Source organism: Mastacembelus armatus, chromosome 24, assembly GCF_900324485.2.
Source record: "Mastacembelus armatus chromosome 24, fMasArm1.2, whole genome shotgun sequence".
Classification (NCBI taxonomy): Eukaryota; Metazoa; Chordata; class Actinopteri; order Synbranchiformes; family Mastacembelidae; genus Mastacembelus; species Mastacembelus armatus.
The window spans coordinates 15097904-15115437 of NC_046656.1; the positions used below are offsets into that span (position 1 = coordinate 15097904).

Genomic DNA, 17534 nt, shown 5'->3' on the forward strand with positions numbered 1-17534 from the left:
ACACAGACTTTTTATTAAGTCAACATGTCATGGTGTGATCATATATCTCAAAAAGTCTGTTTTTCATTGTTCAGACTGAAGGTTATCCACAGTGATGAATGTGCAATACCAGGAGGAAAACACATTGCGCAAAATCCAGTAAAATGATATATTTTTACATTTTTTGTGATATTATTCTAAGAATAAATTTAATTCACTGAGTTTAGTGAAAATCTGTGATATTCATGTTGAGGGTAAAACAGGAGGGCAAGAGAGAAAAGGAATGAACATGAGAGGAAACAGCGTCAATTGCAAAATGTGCTGATTGTTGTCAGACGACGAGGGGAAGCTGGCTGTGCTGACTGATGATCAGAAAATGAAATATTTAATGTCTTCAAAGTGCCAGCTGCTGAGTCCAGGTCTATAGTTATCTGTTTATGCACCCACGACTATTAAATTGATTAATTCTTCATACCCCCGACCACACCCACCCAAAAGCTCAGTTTTACAACCACCTGATTTTTGTTAGTACTATAAAAACAAGATAAGATACACTGAAAAACTGTCCACAAATTTCATGTTTCATGTCAACTCATAAATCACGGCACTGCAAACGCTTCTGGTTTCTATTACCTACGGAGGATGAGCCAATAAAAAAAAAAAAAAAAAAAAAAAAAAAAAAAAAAACAGCTTCCAGTTAGCTCTACAGTTAACTCTTACCCCTAGTTCAGTGGAAAGCATTAATGCTTTTCCTTTGGTGGTGAGGTCTTTATAGATGGACTCGATCTCTGACTGGTACTGCTGTGTCCGTTCTTCTGTTGTCTGGGTCTCTACTGAGAATAACATGTTGCCCACCCTAAAATACAGAAAACTACTTAGACATGGGAATTGTAATATAATGACTTTTTTAAAGTTAAATAAGATACATCAATGTATTTGTTTCACATTGAGTCAAAAAAAAAAAAAAAAAAAAAAAAAAAAAAAATCACTAATCAATTTACTTTATTTTCATGCAATACAATACTGCATATGTTGAAACCTAAACTATAGTGGAGGACAAGGGGCAGAGGGTACCTATCGCCAGTGATGGTGATGGTAAATCCGTCATACTCTTTCCCAGAATCCTTCATGCTCGGGACCTTGGAGTTGACTGTAAAGCCATCTCTGGTTTTACTGTTGAACTGCTTCAGGAAAAAAATGCGTGTGCACACACAGACAAACACACACACACAATCATGCAATTACAGATTGCATTTAAAGTTGGCATAAAATCTATTATATATACAGTTAATGTAGAATAATCAGGTGATAGCTTAATCTTTCTGTTAACCTGCCTTTATGACTCTCTTTACCTTCATTATAGGAAGTAGATCCTCTACTTTATTGACGTTTTCAAGGGCCTGGCGGACTTCTAATAATCCTCTGGGATTGTATGCCCTGAAACAGAAGAAGGAAGAAACTGAGGAAGCTGAAAAAAATGTTAAATTTTATTTGCACTTCCTCAAAACACTCATGACATACTTATGCATTTGATGCAGTGTACAGCAGACAGGCACAGTTATCTAACTGCTGACAAATAAGTCAGACATGTTTCTGTCCACAAATGTGCTGCAATCACTGGGATCTGGTCAGGCTGATTAAATAAATAATTTAGTTTTCTAGTTAATGCTATGTGTTAGTGATGGACAGAAAGCAAAGACTTGTGGTTTAATTTACCCATGGTACACCAGTATTCTGTCTTTGATGAAGTCAAGGATGTTATCAAAGTAAGCCAGGTATCTGATGTTGATAATCTGTCCCCTGAGGAAACAGAGAAAAGGATTTCATCACACTGCCATAAAATGCTGTCAGTGACTCAGAAACAAGGCTAAGGTGAGTGAAAGTTTGAAGGACGTAGATCATATTACTAAGAATATAAAGAAATGTTTATGTAATACAAAGATGACATCCAAAAGGAAGTTCTAGTCAACCAGTGTGTTACCGGATCAGATTGATATGATTGTTGAAGCCTCGACTGAGACTCCTGGCAGGCATCTGGTCTAACCAAAGAACTGGTTGGTCTGGATCTGCAATCCTACAAGCACAGGAGAAACCCATTCATACTTACAAGCATAGTTTTTAAATATTTAATTTGGTCTGAATCATTTCAAACTATATACAAAATATTTTGTCTAAAAAAAAGTGACTGAAATTTAACAGCAGACTTTAGTGACTAACTTATCAGCTCTGTAATTTACCTTTTCTTGTGTATTTCCAAAGAAAATCAAGAAATCTCTAACATAGACTGGCCTTTAAATTGCAATGCCCTGCTCATGGCACCAATCTAATATATAAATGTGGGTTTACATTTTAATTGGTTAAAGTTAGGTTGATTTGTAGTTAGGTTACTCATTAATGTACTCACCTCCTCCATTTGACAGCTATGTCAAACATATCTCTCCACTGCATCTGTCTGGTCTTTCCATTGACTCGCACTTTGGAGTTGCTCCATGTTCTATGCATAGCCTGCATCACCTCAAGTGTTGCTAAACCCATTGCTGAAAAAGCAAAAGCAAATTTGATTTTTTTACTGCAGTCTGTAACACTTAGATGTTCTACATGAACTATTGCATCTACAAGTGGTAGGTACCTCTGTGTATTCTTCTGTTAGGTAAGAAACCAGGGGTGTCATATTGCATTAGCGCCCCCAGGTGGTCGGCCGTGCAGATCAGCTTCTGAACTTCACTGCTGTAGCTGTCAAAGTTCTGCGGCAGCACGTCCCTGGAAACCAAAGACAGAAGAAAGGAAGACACTGATGAGCTTGGTTGAATTTTTCATGAAGTGTGCAGATTTTGTTTTTCTGGACCGTACTGTGGCTACCTGTCAAACTTTTGAAATGTCTTCAGAAAGAAGAAGGCAGTTTCAGTCTGACGACAGAGGCATAAAAACATCTGGAAACGATGCCAGGTGTTAGCTTTCAACCACTACAGTCTGTGTGCCTCAGCCTGGAGGTCATGAAAATTGCTACAAACTGTGGCTCAGGAAATAAGAGTGGTGCTTGATCCTGCTTTATCAGATTTCCTTAAGGTGACACACTTGAGGTGAAGGTTAGCACACTCTTTATTAACTCCAAAACCCAGTAGTTTTTGGCCACTCATTTGACTGGCTATAATATGCTCTATGAATAAATAATATTATAATAAGTCCCATTCCCGCCTATATACAGTTGTGATGTGATCTCAGAGCACTACATGCAGGACTGTTCTAGGTGTGAATCAGCTCAAACACACGTCAAACCTACTTGATATGTGGTTGCAGGCCAGGCTGTTCTTCGTAGTCCTCTATTAGGAAAGGCAGATTCTTGGCCCAGTGATTTTTGAAGTTCCCTGGTAAATCCTGGTCCACATTGTACTCTGCAACCGGGATGTCCAGGTGGGAGTGCAGGTAACGAGAGTACTCTAATAGAAAAATATGGTGGCACGAAGTAGGGACAGAATATTTTACATCAACTGACTGTATTGCAGAATTATGTAAACTGAGATGCCTAAAAATACAATATCTAATTATCAAAATATGATTGTCAAACGTAAGTTTCTGAGAGAATGGTGAAACAATTAACATACTTTTATTGTTTATTCATATAGTATAACAATGATTCATGATATCTTATCCAGCATAATAAAGACCGATACCATCCTCTTTCCTGATAGTTCATGCACTGGATTCATTACCAAAAATACACATAAAACATTTCAGCTGCATTAGTAAAAGGCACTGAAGAAAATTAAAATGTGAGCATGTTTATTGTCGAACTTCACATGTGCTTGTTGTTCATATGTTTGCAGTCAAGGAAACCGACCTCTGAGGTATTTGACTTTGAGGTATTCAGAGCTAGCCTTCTGTCCCAGCAGAGGATCGTTCAACATGACTTTAGTCTGGGCTTTGATGCCCTCGTAGAACTGTCCCATGGCCACGTGACTTAACCCCTTCATGTACTGACACACCTCATTGTACGGCTCCAACTGAAGACACCTCTGGGAGGACAACAGAAGAAGTAAGCATGAGAAGTTGTTACTGTATAGACTTAAACCCAGTCATATTAAACACATCTTTAAGTGCAGTTTAAATCTGTTGTTAAATGTAAGTCAATTATTATCAAGCAATAAAAACATGACAGCCTAAAAGAGAAGTGGAGGACCAAGCTCCCCCCCCCCCCAACAGTGGACGAATCAGGAGGATTCCTCTACCTTGAAGTTTCCTATGGCCTCCTGTAGCGAGCCGTGGTGGTACAACATCATGCCTCGGAGCTGGAGAGATTGGATGTGGTTCTGATTCAACATGAGGGCTTTCTGGAAGCTCTCCATGGCGGACTCAAAATCACCCAGCTCTCTGAAAGGAGGATGAAGAGATATCAAGAGAGCAACATACTGTTGGTAGAGGTAGGACTCTAAATAAAAAGGACATACTGTAGTCACCCACAGATAATAAAATGTGAAATAAACAATAAATTCAATGAAAAAAACATTAGGGCTGCTGTACCTGTAGGCTTGTCCTAGGCTCTTATATGCATCTATAAAGTCAGACTTCAACTTTAGCGCCTCTTTGAATGTCTCAATAGCTTCCTGATGAAAGAGAACAATGACTTTTCACATAATACCAACACTGAGTTAACAGGAAATTGCAACATGTGAGTAAAACTTAGATTAGATTCAGCAGATTATTCAGACCTTGTAGCAGATTTTGTCTACATTTTGTAGCTCACCCCGATCATCACAACACACCTCAAATGTGGCTCACATGGCCACATCAGCTGGGATTTCACCTCTATGCTCAAATTTCAAATGCCAGGAACTAAAAGATTATCTACAGACTACAAACTCTTTTCACATAGCAGTATCAAATAATGTTCTTTGTATGTAAAGTATTACAAGCTCATGGTGGCACTTTTGTAGAGTGAATAAGGGTCAGCAGACAAAGGGCATAATCAGACTATTTTTCTTCCTCACAGTTGCCTCAGGTGCAGCTTGTGTTTATAAAAAGCACAGTGTGCAAAACCATCTTTGTTTTTATGAAGTCCTGCTGCTGCAGATTCTGCTGTGATGAAACCATAACACTCACAACCACAATACATGATATGTGTAAAAAATACTACTGGTACTTTGTATATTCAATTTGTTGTTTGTAGTCAACTGTCAGCTCTCTGTAGGTTTTGTCTGGGGAGTCCCCCAGGAAAGTGGTTAGCAGAGGTGCTAAACAAAAAACAAAAACTTCAGACACGCACATGAATGGATAAAAGAGAGGAACTGTGCAAAGTGACAACAGGCAAACCTTGCAGCTGAAAACCTGCAGCTTACACAGCTGCAGACACTACTCTGTACTCCAATCTGACAAATGGTGACAAACACTCATGAACCAGTGAGTAGCTTACTTTGAGCATGCCTCTGTGGAAGAAGGTGAGACCTTTATAGAGCATGGCGATGGGCTGATTCTTCTTTAGCTCTAAAGATTGCTGGAAGTCCTCCATAGCTGCCACATAGTCCTGGTGGGAAGGTTAGACACAGAGTCATGGTATGACATGCGCATGGCAGTATACAGGCATGCACAAAAGCACATACAGTGCATCAGATGATCAAACCTCTGAAATGAAGAGCAGCGTTCCTCTGTGCCTGTAGAGACGAGCTGAGGGCTGCAGCTGGATGGCTTTAGTTAGATCACCCAGAGCCTCACTGATACGACCCAGAGGAGACAGGATCTAGATATAGAAGCAAACACACTGGTAAAGAAAGTCCAAGAGCATATTAAAAACCACTTTCTGAAAATCCCATGACTTTCTTTGCTCATACATCCAAAACTTATGAATTTCTTTCCTTTCAAACACTTTCACCTCTGCTGTCTAAAAAACTAGTGTGCTCACTATAGCCAGAAAGACATTTGTGTCTCCTTTTGTTTTATACGGTTGTTCCTCTTTCCTGACAGACAAGAGGAAAGAGACAGAAATGTGCAGTGCAGGTAAAACCATTTTTTTTTAGGTTGATATTCATTTTGGTTATTTGGTTCATTATGGTTAACAATTGTAAAGAATTTCCTTTTAGACATGGTGACTTTTCTTCTACAGGAAAATGTGGATTATGTCTTTTCAAATGTTTTATTTAAAAAAAAAACAAGTTGTATAAAGACAAGGATTTAAGGAAAGGCACAATCAGATTAGATTATCATTTTGGTCTTTGGGTTGCACAGTGATTATAAAGTTTACCAAGTCATTGTCCACAACAAGAACATAGGCACCTCAAAAAGACAATGGTCCTTAGAGAGTAAATCAACATTGTGACTATTCTTCTGTAACTTGTCTGTCACTTTAAATGCAAGTGTGACAAAGTAGAAACAGGCCATTAAAAAGCCACTGAATGAAGCCTGGTGGCCAAGACATTTTTTCAAGCTGACATTATGGTTCTTTGAGCTTTCAGGGTTGCTGCAACAGTGAACACTGTGGTGAACCATAAACATAATACTTCAACTGTTTGTGTATCTAAAAATTTAAAACTGCACTGAACACTATCGTGGACTATGAGTGTCTCCTTTTCACCTTCTTTCTCAGCTGCACACAACCTAAATATAAATACATATATAATAATGTAAATATCGTAAGACATGTTTTTTACTCTTTGCCACATCCCAACTTCTAAATGCTTCAGAAATAATATCTGACTGTGCAAATCCAGAGGCTAGTGATGGTTTGCTGCTTAGACATCTAATCCTTTTACCTCACCTCTGTACACAGTTGGGCCTTACCTCTGCTCTCTGTTCGTAAACCTCTGGCCAGTTTGGCTCGAGTGTGATGACTCTATTGAGCTCGTACAATGCCAAGTCAGCATTCTTTATGTCCTGGCATGGAGACACAAGAAATAGGAGGCAGTTACATTTTGCTCACAAACAGCTTAATATGTAGTGAACAGAACTGGAGGCATAGAGGTAAACTGATAAAAACTATTGTCCAATTTTTTCTGGAAAAGACACTTCGACAACTGTAGAGTTCTGGTAGACTGAATCTGCATTCATTTATTTCCACACTGAGTAACTATTCATTAACCTGAAATTGCTGTTTTCACCAAAATTCAGGATTCCTTTCATTTTGAGGGAGGAACAACTAAACAGGAATAGTTTACTAAGAGTTTACAAATAAAAATGTATATCTGTATGATCAGCAAACTCAAGCTACAAGAAAAGGCAGTCCAACACAAACAGCACTATGTCATGTGAAAAGGTAACATATGACTTATGTGTTATATATATAATCTGTAGACCTTCACTATACTGTAACTAAAGCATTATTTGAAAAGAAGCCCATGTTAATGAGTACATACCCTTCCGGGGTAGCAATGATAACTTTACTCATAACTTAACAATTCAGTTTATGAGATTGTAAATACTTATCAACCTGAAGAACCAAGAAGAAGAGGTGGTTGTAATTAATGATGATTAATAACAGTTCAGCTGCATTTTAATGGCTGGCAAGTTACTACGCAAACAAATAAACTTTATTTCTATTGGTTTAAAATGAGTTACAAGGTGCTTTACAGATCCACTGAAATTACAGAGCCATAAAATAAAAACAGATAAAAGAAAATGATAAAAGATAAAACTGTTTTTAAAAAGCTGGGACACTATTTATTGCAGTGCATGCAATGAGCCCAGATGCAGGCGACAACTATCACTCACCTGTAGACTTTTCTTCCCATAAGCTATTCCTCTCCCATAGATGGCACTGACCAGCTCTGGGTCACCCTTTATCAAAGAAAAAACACATCAGGAAACATTCTTCTCATGTTGCACTTTTTTTATAGCTGCACGTGCTGATAGTGAAGACATCGAGGAGGCAGGTTTAGGAACGTAAATGCAAACACACCTGTAGTAAAAGTGAGAAGTGTTTGATGGCTTCATCATAAAGGCCATTTCCTATCAAAACATAGCCTATAGCTGCAATAACAGAACAAATAATGATCAATAACTAGAAAAACATGGCAAAAATCACACAACTCAGCTTAGAGAAACTTGTCAACTTACCAAGTTCTTCATTTGTGTTGTGGTTATCTACAGGGAAGGGGATTTTTTTCTGTTCTATAAATAGCTTGGCCTGGTTCTGTGAGAGAGAGAGAAAATAAGAAACAACACAACAAGATGAAGAGAGACATCAGGAGACGGCCCATACATACAAAACTAAGGAAACAACAACATCATGATTTCCTGTATGAAGGCAGTGACAGATCGACAGAACAGAGAAGAAACGCAAAATAAAACACTACAAGTCTCAAAGGTGAAAATTATAAAAACAAAAGTGTTAGAATCAAGGGACAACAATCAAAAAAAGACTTCAAACGAAGCAAAAAAGGTTTTTAAAACAAGTTTTCTGGAATCTCCCAAGGTTATACTGAGGAATTAAGCCTCATAGGACTGAGAATCCTTTCAAATGTCAAGGATGTTTATCACCACCAAGCAAATTATTGTATAGTAATAAATATTTTTTATATCTTATTGCATAAAAAAGGCCAGTTTCTCCTTCTTAGAGTGTTACTGTGTAATCCCAAATGAAGAATGGCAACATGCCATAATGCATACACCATTACACGATGCAAATTTGTCACCATGCAAATGTTGCTGTGGCATTTTGGGTTTCCAAAACAGCAACAAGACAACACCTTGCAAATTTTAGCTCATCAGAAGGGCTCACATAACAAGTAACATGAGCAGCACCATTAAAATGACAAATCGCTGGCACCCAGTCAAACATTATAAGTCTACATCTCTTTTAGGACGATTATTTGAATGCTCAGACGTAGAGGTTAACACCAGTTTAAAGTATTGTTTTTGCTGACATCACCGTTGGGTGTTGTTGCACATACAACAATGTTCTGATCACACCCACCAACACTTTTCAATGATACTGGGTGTGGTATGAGGTGCAAGACATTGGTAACACAATGCTTTACAGCTGCAGTTTTAAATTGCTATACTTATGTATCAATAACATACCTACTTATACACCCTGCACATTGTTTGCAATAATTACTGCTTTGTTTTTTGTTAGAAATAAAGAGATGCTGTGAATCATAACTTCATTTGGGAAAAGCTCAAAAGACCAGAATTTCAAAACATGAATCTGTATTAAAGTTTTTCAAACGTTATTCAACTATTGTGAAAAAAAAAAAAACTTTCTCAGTTGATTTAGAAATCAAATAGGGGAAAGCTTGACATATAGGACACAGTGTGGTTTAGTGCTGTTTAGATAAAAACAAACAGTTTAGAATCAACTAGAAACCACATTTGTTACCTTCTAAAGGAAATTGCAGCAGGCTGCGGCTGTTCTAGATATGATTATTGTGCATGTGTGTGAGAAATCTCACCAATATTTTTTCTGCATTAAGTGAGAAGACTGACTCGCAAGGCGGGTTGCTTCCGTCTTCACAGTCTGGATCTTCGAGCTGTAAAATTGAGGACTCTGGGGAAAAAAAAAAAAGGTGAATTGTGAATTTAAAAAAATGGCTGTCACAATCCTCCAGTCCTGTCAGTTTTCCAAATAACTTTTAAAGAGTCCAACAGCTCAAAGAAAAAAAAATGTCTTGGGGTGTTGAGCAGGCCTGAACCCACTTACAGTGCATTCCAAACAAAAAGGTACGTCAGTGGTGAGCTTTAAAATAGATGAGTGGGTGATTGATTTTATTCAGGAGATGTTGGATTTTCTGTCATTTTTCTGTTGCACTGAGCAGTGAAAAAATATTTTTATGATCCTATATAGAAAAACTCTTGTAGCAAGCACTGTAATTATAGTTAACATGTCTCTTTTTTATCAGTGAGGTTATTAATGGGTGACAAAATTATTAGTGTGGATGTGGACATCACCACTGCATTACTTTCATGGTGATAAAAGATTATTCTGTGATAAAATCAGACTTGGAGTTCACTGGGATGGACACATCTTAACCTGGACTGCAAGATAACAATAAATTCTATTACAGATTAATGAGATGCTATAGAATTTGTCACAAATCAACATGAATACCTCTTCAGTTGAGCACACAGTAAACCATTCAGCATTAATCTCAACTCAGCTCGACCATCAGTCCTCTTCCACCAAAATACTGTGCAGAGTTATTAACACTAAGCGAAAAAAACTGAGATTTAGCAAAGAAACTAAAGAGATTGGTGCATCTTTTATATGCAGAATTTCACAGAGGTTCACTGACATAATAATGATGTTTCAGTTTTGCTCTGGTAAAAACGTCATTTTGTTTTGGAGCAAGGCAACGTCAAAATGACGTCTTTTTAAACCAGAGTTTTGAGTTGACTTTTGGAGATGAGCTAAAGTATGCACTTTGTAAAGTTTCTTTACTGTTATGTCCTCATGGATGCACTCTCGCTTTTAGGACACTACTCTGGTTCTTTGACCTTTTGTTTTAAATCCTAATTACGCTCTAAGAGGAAGAGACAGAGCTTGTTTGAGGTAACTCTTGTGGGCTGTCACCCTTGTTATTATTAGCCTCTTAACGTTAGCTTACGACCGGTTAAGCTAGCCGGGTCACACAGTGACAGTTGTCCCAGGGAGGACGTGGCAAAGTAGCAGAGAAACCAGAGACTTTACCGCAGTCGGCTGCGTATTCTTCCCAGTCGGACAACGAGCTGCATCCCTGCTTGTGGAGCTCATTGTTGAACAAAGTGAGCGTGGAGAAATACTCGGTGGAGAAGATGGCCCGACACAGGTACAGCAGTGAGAGTGCTACCACAACAAGAGCCCGGCTGGCAGGGGCCATGTTGTGCTACATGTGTCACACTGGAGAGCGGAAGCTGCTGCAGCTCGACCAAACCGAATCAACACGCTCCCAGACTGCAGCCAGGGAGGACGATTGAACTACATTACCCGTCATGCTCTGCGGCTGTCAAACTGCCTCATCTAGTGCTGTCAAGACGAACAGGACAACCCAAACACGTTTCTCGTTTTAGCCTTCAAATTAAAACAAAGCTCCACAACTTTTGGGTTTAATGACAGGATATGTACAAGTTAAGCACCACCTGTACTTACAAACTATAAACTAGGCTAGATACTGTTAAAATACACTTTGTGCAATAGCATCACTTTCAAATGCATATAGCCTACCCCATATAGATAAGTATACTTGCATATACTGTACATAAGCAGCTGCTGCATGTAGGCCTGTATAAAGGAAACATTACATTACTTGCTCAGTATATGTACAAGCACTTTTTCCACTCTGCAAAAAGGCAACAATAAATTTGAGCTTATGATATGTTTTGTATTGAAAAAATCTGCAAATTAACTATTTTAGTGAATGTAAGTACGATATTTCCACCCTGAATGTAATAAAACAGTTCTCAAAGCTTATACTTATGTAGGCTACAATGCTTAACCAGTTAGTAAAACATTAAATTGTACAACAATGTCATATCAAATCAAATTTATTTATATAGCACTTTAAAACCAACATCCAGTTGACCAAAGTATTTTACATAAACAGAATGAGATCATTAAATATCTAAAAAAAAAAAAAGTATAATCAAAACAAGAAATAATGCAACATTTTAATATAAATAAGATAGTTGTTAAAAAAATTAAAAGATTAAAAGAAAGTATCAGACTCTACAATGTGTTTAAAGCCAAGGGGAAAAAAAACATTGCAAGCAAAGATTTAAAAGAAGCCAAACCTGTAGCTGCTCTAACATAAAGCTTGGCAGTGGGATATTAATTGCACAGCACAGGGGAATCTTGCTTTCAGATGTTCTTTCAGCTGCGTTTACAAGAAGAAATAAAAAACTAATATTCACCCACAAAACATAAATTGTTTTTTTAACAATTAAACTTTATTGAACAGTTTTATAATACAACAGAATCTTCCAAAAAGAGTAAATAAGCAGTGCTAATATGCACAAATATAGGATAGAATTTTTCTTTAAAAATAAATAAAAATAAACAAAATAATAACTACCAAAATAATAAAAATTCCAATAAAGTGAAATATTATAAAAACACCCAGATAAACTAAAATGATCAAAACATGAATAGTGCCCGAGAACATCTGTAAGATATTTAAACCTTTATTCTGAAGGCGGAACTGGAGAGTCGCCGTACTTCCTCTTCAGGTGTTTGTGATGCTAGTGGCTTTTTGTAGCTGAAATAATGGAGAAACATGTTTTTAGATGTGTTGAATGTAACGAAAAGGCAACAGAATTACACCGGGATTACAGCAACGGGATCCTGAAGATAACCATATGTGTGCGTTAACTGTTAAGATCATGGATTTGACTCGTTTGATTTAGCGCTAACGCTTATGACAGGATGCTAGCTAACGAGGTTTGCCTCAAAGACATAACCTGCCTAGATGTTTTATCAACTTACCCCCTTTCTAACACTAAATCATTTTAGTTTTATGTGTCTTATAATAATGTTATGATTCAAACGACAAAGGTCCATTTCTCCATAAGTGTTGTTCTGGTTGAATCTGGCAACTAACTGAACTGATAATGCATTACAAGCAAATTATGCTTTTAATAGTTTTCTGTAGCTTTTTAAGATCATGTCATGAATGGAACTAATTACACCACATCCCTACGCAGCAACTTTTAAATAACATATTAGTCTTAGAGTAGTAATAAGTGTTAACCTTACCCGTGTGACTGTTTCTCCAGGAGTCCTGCCAGAAACCAGTGGATAAATATATAGAATATGACCCAGTTATCATCCTGATTGATGCCATTTTGTGTAAGACACAGGCTTTTAGACACATTTTGTTCAACACAAACTTGAATGTAAGTAACCTCAAGAATTTTAACTTCTGGATGTGTGCATGCATGTGGTTGCATAATTTACTTTGTGGTTGGTTATTGTTAAGTGCCCCCATAAGTGGCTCCTTTTAATTGAACAAACATCTTTAAACAAATTTGCCATGATCAAGGAAATGGTTTGATGACATATACCTCTTGTTCCCATGAGGTTTGAAGCCAGTTTGCAAAGTGTCAAATGTCCTATTCTGTTAGTGATTGCGTCATAGTCACTTCAATGGGCTACTGGATTTAAAATGAGCTTTTCCCTCCATGTGCTGTCATGAGTATCTGTCTTAAATTATATAGCATGTATGTGGTCATGCATCTTCTCCTTCATTTATTCAGATCCACTGGAAGTTGTGTGTGTTCTGCCTGCTGTGTGAGGCCTACCTCAGGTGGTCTCTCCTTCCTGGCTCTGAGCAGAGCAGCGACCCTGCTGACATCATCAGGTACACCAAAGAATGGGAGTTCTACGGCATGTTTGGATTGGCCGCCCTCGGTAAGATATTCAAGAATCCCTCCTGAAGAATAAGAAATTCCTGCTATCAACATTATTTGATGATTTTTGTATTATCATCACATTAATATACTTAATATTGTGTCAGTCTCTGATATGTCTGTCTGATGGGCCTGCAGAGCTGTCAGCGTTTTGCAGCACTGTGCTGTGGTTCATTTGGCTGGTGGTTGGTCGTCTGCAGGGTGGGACTGTAGAGATCAGTCTGCTCCTCAGAGCTCTGTTGCTGTCCTGCTACGGCAAAGTCCTCCTCATACCCGCTGTCATCTGGGAGCATGACTACTCCCCGCTCTGTCTGGGCCTCATCAAACTGTTTGTGCTTACCTCAAACTCACAGGCTATCAGAGGTAGAGTCACACAAATTACTTAAAAACTTATCTCTGCTTATCTTTTTCAATACCTATCTGTGTAGATAGCGTGTGTAAAGGAATTTATTTTGTGGTACTTGAATAAATGTAAAAAATAAAATCAAATGTAAAATAAAATAGCCTCTGGATTATGGTAGTTAAAAAAACATTGGGATTGACATTGTCTTTTTAATGTCACATTAGATTTACCTTTTTCCTTCTGAATATACCAACTGGTAGGAAGGTGCTTGGTGATACTTAAGACAGTTGTAGGTTAAACACTGATCATTTCATTTTATTAGAGAAGTGTATCTCTTGATAGTTTTCTTATCCTTTTTTCTCACATCTTTTCTGCAGTGATCCTGAACAGCAGTAGACGTCTATCCTTGATGGCCATATGTTTAGGTGTGCTGTCAGAGACCTGCGTAGGTCAGGCCTGTAAGAAGCTTCAGTGGAGCATCCAGGACATGGTGAAATTTGAGTGAAAAGTGGGAGAAATGTCAGTAATCTCAGGGAAGAACAATCAAACTGGATGCCAAACTCTGCTGGGGAGTGCCTGTTTTTAAAAATAACCCTTCCACACACTGGGATGGAGAACAGATTTTTTTAAAGTGGTATTCATCAAGTTCTCTTTTTTATTTTTATTTTTCTGAAGAAGAAGAAGAAAAAGAAAAGGCCTTCATAAACATGAAGTGACAACAGACTGAGTTAGTGTTTCCCTGCTCCGATGGAGGCAGAGAAGACACATTCTTTATTTTGGAGGAACAGTATGCTACAGCATGGGAATGACCCCTGATCTAATTTACAGTTAAACATGCTGTAACTCCAGGGCTCTCTAGGAGTGACATACACAGAGGGTATAATTTAACAATAAATACATCTCTGTTTGGACAGGACCCAGCCAACACTCTCCACATTCTTTAGCTAATTGGTGAAATGCTTACCTTAGCTCACACACTCGCACACACACGCACACACACACACAGATAAATGATGACAGAGTAAGGCAGAGAGTATTTACTTTCCTCTTATTTATTGGTGTACTAAAAGCTAATGTGTGTAGCAGTGTGAGGGGTTGGGCTGCTAATGTTGAAGTCAATTCATCATTTAGTTTATAAGATGTCAGAAAATAGTTACAAATAAAAAATAAAACAATGTTCCTGACAGTTTTCCAAAGCTAATAATGATCTGTTAACAATGCTTCAGTCCAAAACCTCTAACAGAAGAACAGCATATTCTCACATTTGTCAACATCACATCACACAAACTAAAGTCAGATTTTTTACGTTGGCCAGTTGCAGCAAGATGTGTGAGGAATTTATTTGTTTCAGAATGTTGACTAGCAGCTAGTAGCTGTCCAGATTTACAATAGTTACTATGAAACGTGTTGAAGAGAAGCAGCCCAGGATAACCTTCACAAACCTCCACCTAATGCCCCTGGAATGTGGAGCATGTGTCTGTAAAGAGAACAGTGTTTCTATCAGTGAAACAAACATCACAAGCAGACCAGATAACCCCTGGGCAAGATTACAAGAATCTTAAATTATTCAAAGTTTTAAAATAATTGTATGCTTTTAAAAGTTAAAGTGTTGCTTATTTCATTTTATGTATAATTAAAAGTCAGAGTTGGGGCAACAAAAGTGAATACATTATTTAAGGCTAATTTCATGAACATGGTTTAACACAGAGGCAGCAGTGATTAAGAGATATAGCAAGAGGCAGACTGCTGACATCACATAATTTCCACACCTTTGCACTGAAAAACACAGATAAGACGTTCTGACTTGGCATAAGGTCTGTAGGGCTACATGAATATAGTGTGTATGGGATAGATGACATTTATGGACAGCACTATGAATGTAGCTTTATCCCCATGCTGGAAGATGCTTGGCCAGAGAACAAATATCCAACAGAACAATAATCCCAAACAAATGAGTGAAAGCTGTGACCCCTGATTTGGATCCAGCAGATCCAGTATCTTGAAGCAAAAGATACAACAAAGACCCCCCAGGACAGACAGAACATCCCTCCACAGATTTGTATGAGACTAGGACATGGGTCTTTGCTTTTATGATATATGAGGCGAAACAAACTGGAAGAGCGAGTTTTCCCGCAAGCTGCCAAAAATCATAGTTGCAGTCTGAACTGTTATACAGAAAAAAGAGAAAATAAAATGTGTGTATTTTAACATATCTGCACAGATTTATGTGTGTTGATTCAATTTTGTGTCTATGTGTGTTGCCTCTGTGTGTGATTACGTGTTCTTACAGGTCTGTAAATAGTTGAGAAGCCAGTGCATGAAAAAGGAATGTTTTGTTAGGCGTCCTGACTATGGGTGTATCTGTGCTACAGTCACTATACATAGTAACACGATCTGATCCATCCTATATTATTAATGCACATATGTCATAATAAACTCCACTAAAACATGTCACATTTTCATTCTGCTAGAGATAGTGTTTTTGCTGATCACCAGCAGGTGGTAAATATTTAGAAATATATACTCAGTAGTTGTTTTATTATCTTGTTTCAAAAGTTATTTATTCTCCTGGACAAAATCTTTTTGTACAAACTGCTGAGAGTGTTTCTAAATGTGGGGCTTGGAAAGTGTTGGTCACTTACTTTGGCATGCAGCGATTTAATCTCAGTCTGACTAATCAGATTACTGTAACAGCAGTCACCTCACAGCCATTTACCAGGTCTGGATCTATGTGCGAGCCAGGGGAGTAGTGCTGACACAATAAAAAAGTAATGAACTCAGTGACTTCAGTTTTACAGAGAAAACATTATGACACATTATGCAACACTAAATCCCTGTAATCAGCGTTCCCTGATTAAAAAACAGCACTGTTCTTCCACTTTTCTCAGATGAAGCTTTAACACATGTTATTATGTTAGACAAGCCTTCGGCAGGTCTGATGTGGCAATCTGTCCCATCCCTCCCTGCAGAGAGAGTGAGGCGCACCTTGGATTTGCTTGCTCAGTCAAGATTATGTTAATCTGCTTTAATCTCCTAACAGACGTCAGCACGAGACCAGAACACAGGGAGAAAGACAACATGGGCTTCATATGATACAGAATAGAGGCTTCACATAGATCTAAATACTACCACACCGCAACAAGAAAATGTTTGTGGGAGACTTTTATAATTATTTGTGCTTTCAACCAAGTTTTATACTGACACTATGAATTTTCATCATCATTATCTACTCTTACTAATGGGATTTCTTCCATTGTGCAAATACAGAACTACCATATGTGTGTGAACTGCCATGGTGAGAGTGTGTTACTTACGGCAATAAAATAAGAAGTCCAATTTTACATCTGATAGCTTAAAGAAGCAATGCCACAATGTAAATAAAGATGAAAATCTTAATTCAGTAGAGATGTGGAAGTGTGATGCAAGAATAAGAGTAATTACAAACCACCAGAAAATATGCTGCACATATGGTGTTGCAATGATTGTTGCGTGACCCATTTCTTCAGTCTCTTGAGGAGGCTTGTGAGAAATTAAATACTCTCTGAACATGAAAATATAAAGTGTTCATCATCATCAGCAATTAATCTGAACCTCACAGCACGAGCAGCTGCTGCATCAAAGCCACGACATGCTGCGGCAGTAATGATCAATTAAAGCAGAACTCAGCCAGCACAGCAGCTTAAGACCAAAATGCAGATTGCTGCATTTAAATGCAGGTCAGAGCAAGATGCATTCAGGAAAAAGAAAGAAGTAGGGCAGCAGCGAGAGGAAGAAGAGAAGAATGAAGAGTTCAGTTCGGATTGAGAGAGAGGTGTACACTTGGGAGAATTTTCCTGGGGTTGGTTCAGATTTTGGGGATGAAATGGAGGTTGATTTTTTTTTTTTTTTTTCCATTTTCAGCCATGTT

General features: G+C 37.9%; 2 protein-coding genes across 4 annotated transcripts in view; one reads left to right on the top strand and one right to left on the bottom strand.

The window, feature by feature from the left end:
- Nucleotides 1-10816, bottom strand: part of ttc13 (tetratricopeptide repeat domain 13) — a 16542-nt gene extending 5726 nt beyond the window's left edge. The window contains exons 1-19 of one of the 2 annotated variants that reach the window (XM_026318893.1): nucleotides 10592-10816; nucleotides 9357-9451; nucleotides 8020-8095; nucleotides 7862-7932; nucleotides 7675-7740; nucleotides 6748-6840; nucleotides 5594-5710; nucleotides 5387-5497; nucleotides 4498-4580; nucleotides 4206-4347; nucleotides 3818-3992; nucleotides 3260-3416; nucleotides 2609-2739; nucleotides 2384-2516; nucleotides 1961-2053; nucleotides 1696-1779; nucleotides 1332-1416; nucleotides 1054-1160; nucleotides 700-835 (exon numbers count right to left, since the gene is read on the bottom strand). In XM_026318893.1, coding sequence (XP_026174678.1) covers nucleotides 700-835; nucleotides 1054-1160; nucleotides 1332-1416; nucleotides 1696-1779; nucleotides 1961-2053; nucleotides 2384-2516; nucleotides 2609-2739; nucleotides 3260-3416; nucleotides 3818-3992; nucleotides 4206-4347; nucleotides 4498-4580; nucleotides 5387-5497; nucleotides 5594-5710; nucleotides 6748-6840; nucleotides 7675-7740; nucleotides 7862-7932; nucleotides 8020-8095; nucleotides 9357-9451; nucleotides 10592-10760 — 2124 coding nt within the window. In that variant the 5' untranslated portion in view covers nucleotides 10761-10816. Of the gene's footprint in view, nucleotides 1-699; nucleotides 836-1053; nucleotides 1164-1331; nucleotides 1417-1695; nucleotides 1780-1960; nucleotides 2054-2383; nucleotides 2517-2608; nucleotides 2740-3259; nucleotides 3417-3817; nucleotides 3993-4205; nucleotides 4348-4497; nucleotides 4581-5386; nucleotides 5498-5593; nucleotides 5711-6747; nucleotides 6841-7674; nucleotides 7741-7861; nucleotides 7933-8019; nucleotides 8096-9356; nucleotides 9452-10591 lie in introns of both variants that reach the window. The other variant, XM_026318892.1, reaches the window with a different exon arrangement.
- Nucleotides 10817-12102: 1286 nt separating this feature from the next.
- Nucleotides 12103-15849, top strand: arv1 (ARV1 homolog, fatty acid homeostasis modulator). 2 transcript variants are annotated; one of them, XM_026318000.2, is made up of 5 exons: nucleotides 12103-12238; nucleotides 12652-12771; nucleotides 13132-13285; nucleotides 13423-13647; nucleotides 14005-15849. In XM_026318000.2, the coding sequence occupies exons 1-5, from the start codon at nucleotides 12143-12145 to the stop codon at nucleotides 14130-14132; spliced, it is 723 nt and encodes a 240-aa protein (XP_026173785.1). In that variant the 5' UTR covers nucleotides 12103-12142; the 3' UTR covers nucleotides 14133-15849. The 2 variants fall into 2 exon arrangements, with proteins under 2 accessions (XP_026173785.1, XP_026173786.1); XM_026318001.2 differs by lacking the exon at nucleotides 12652-12771.
- Nucleotides 15850-17534: the final 1685 nt, after the last annotated feature.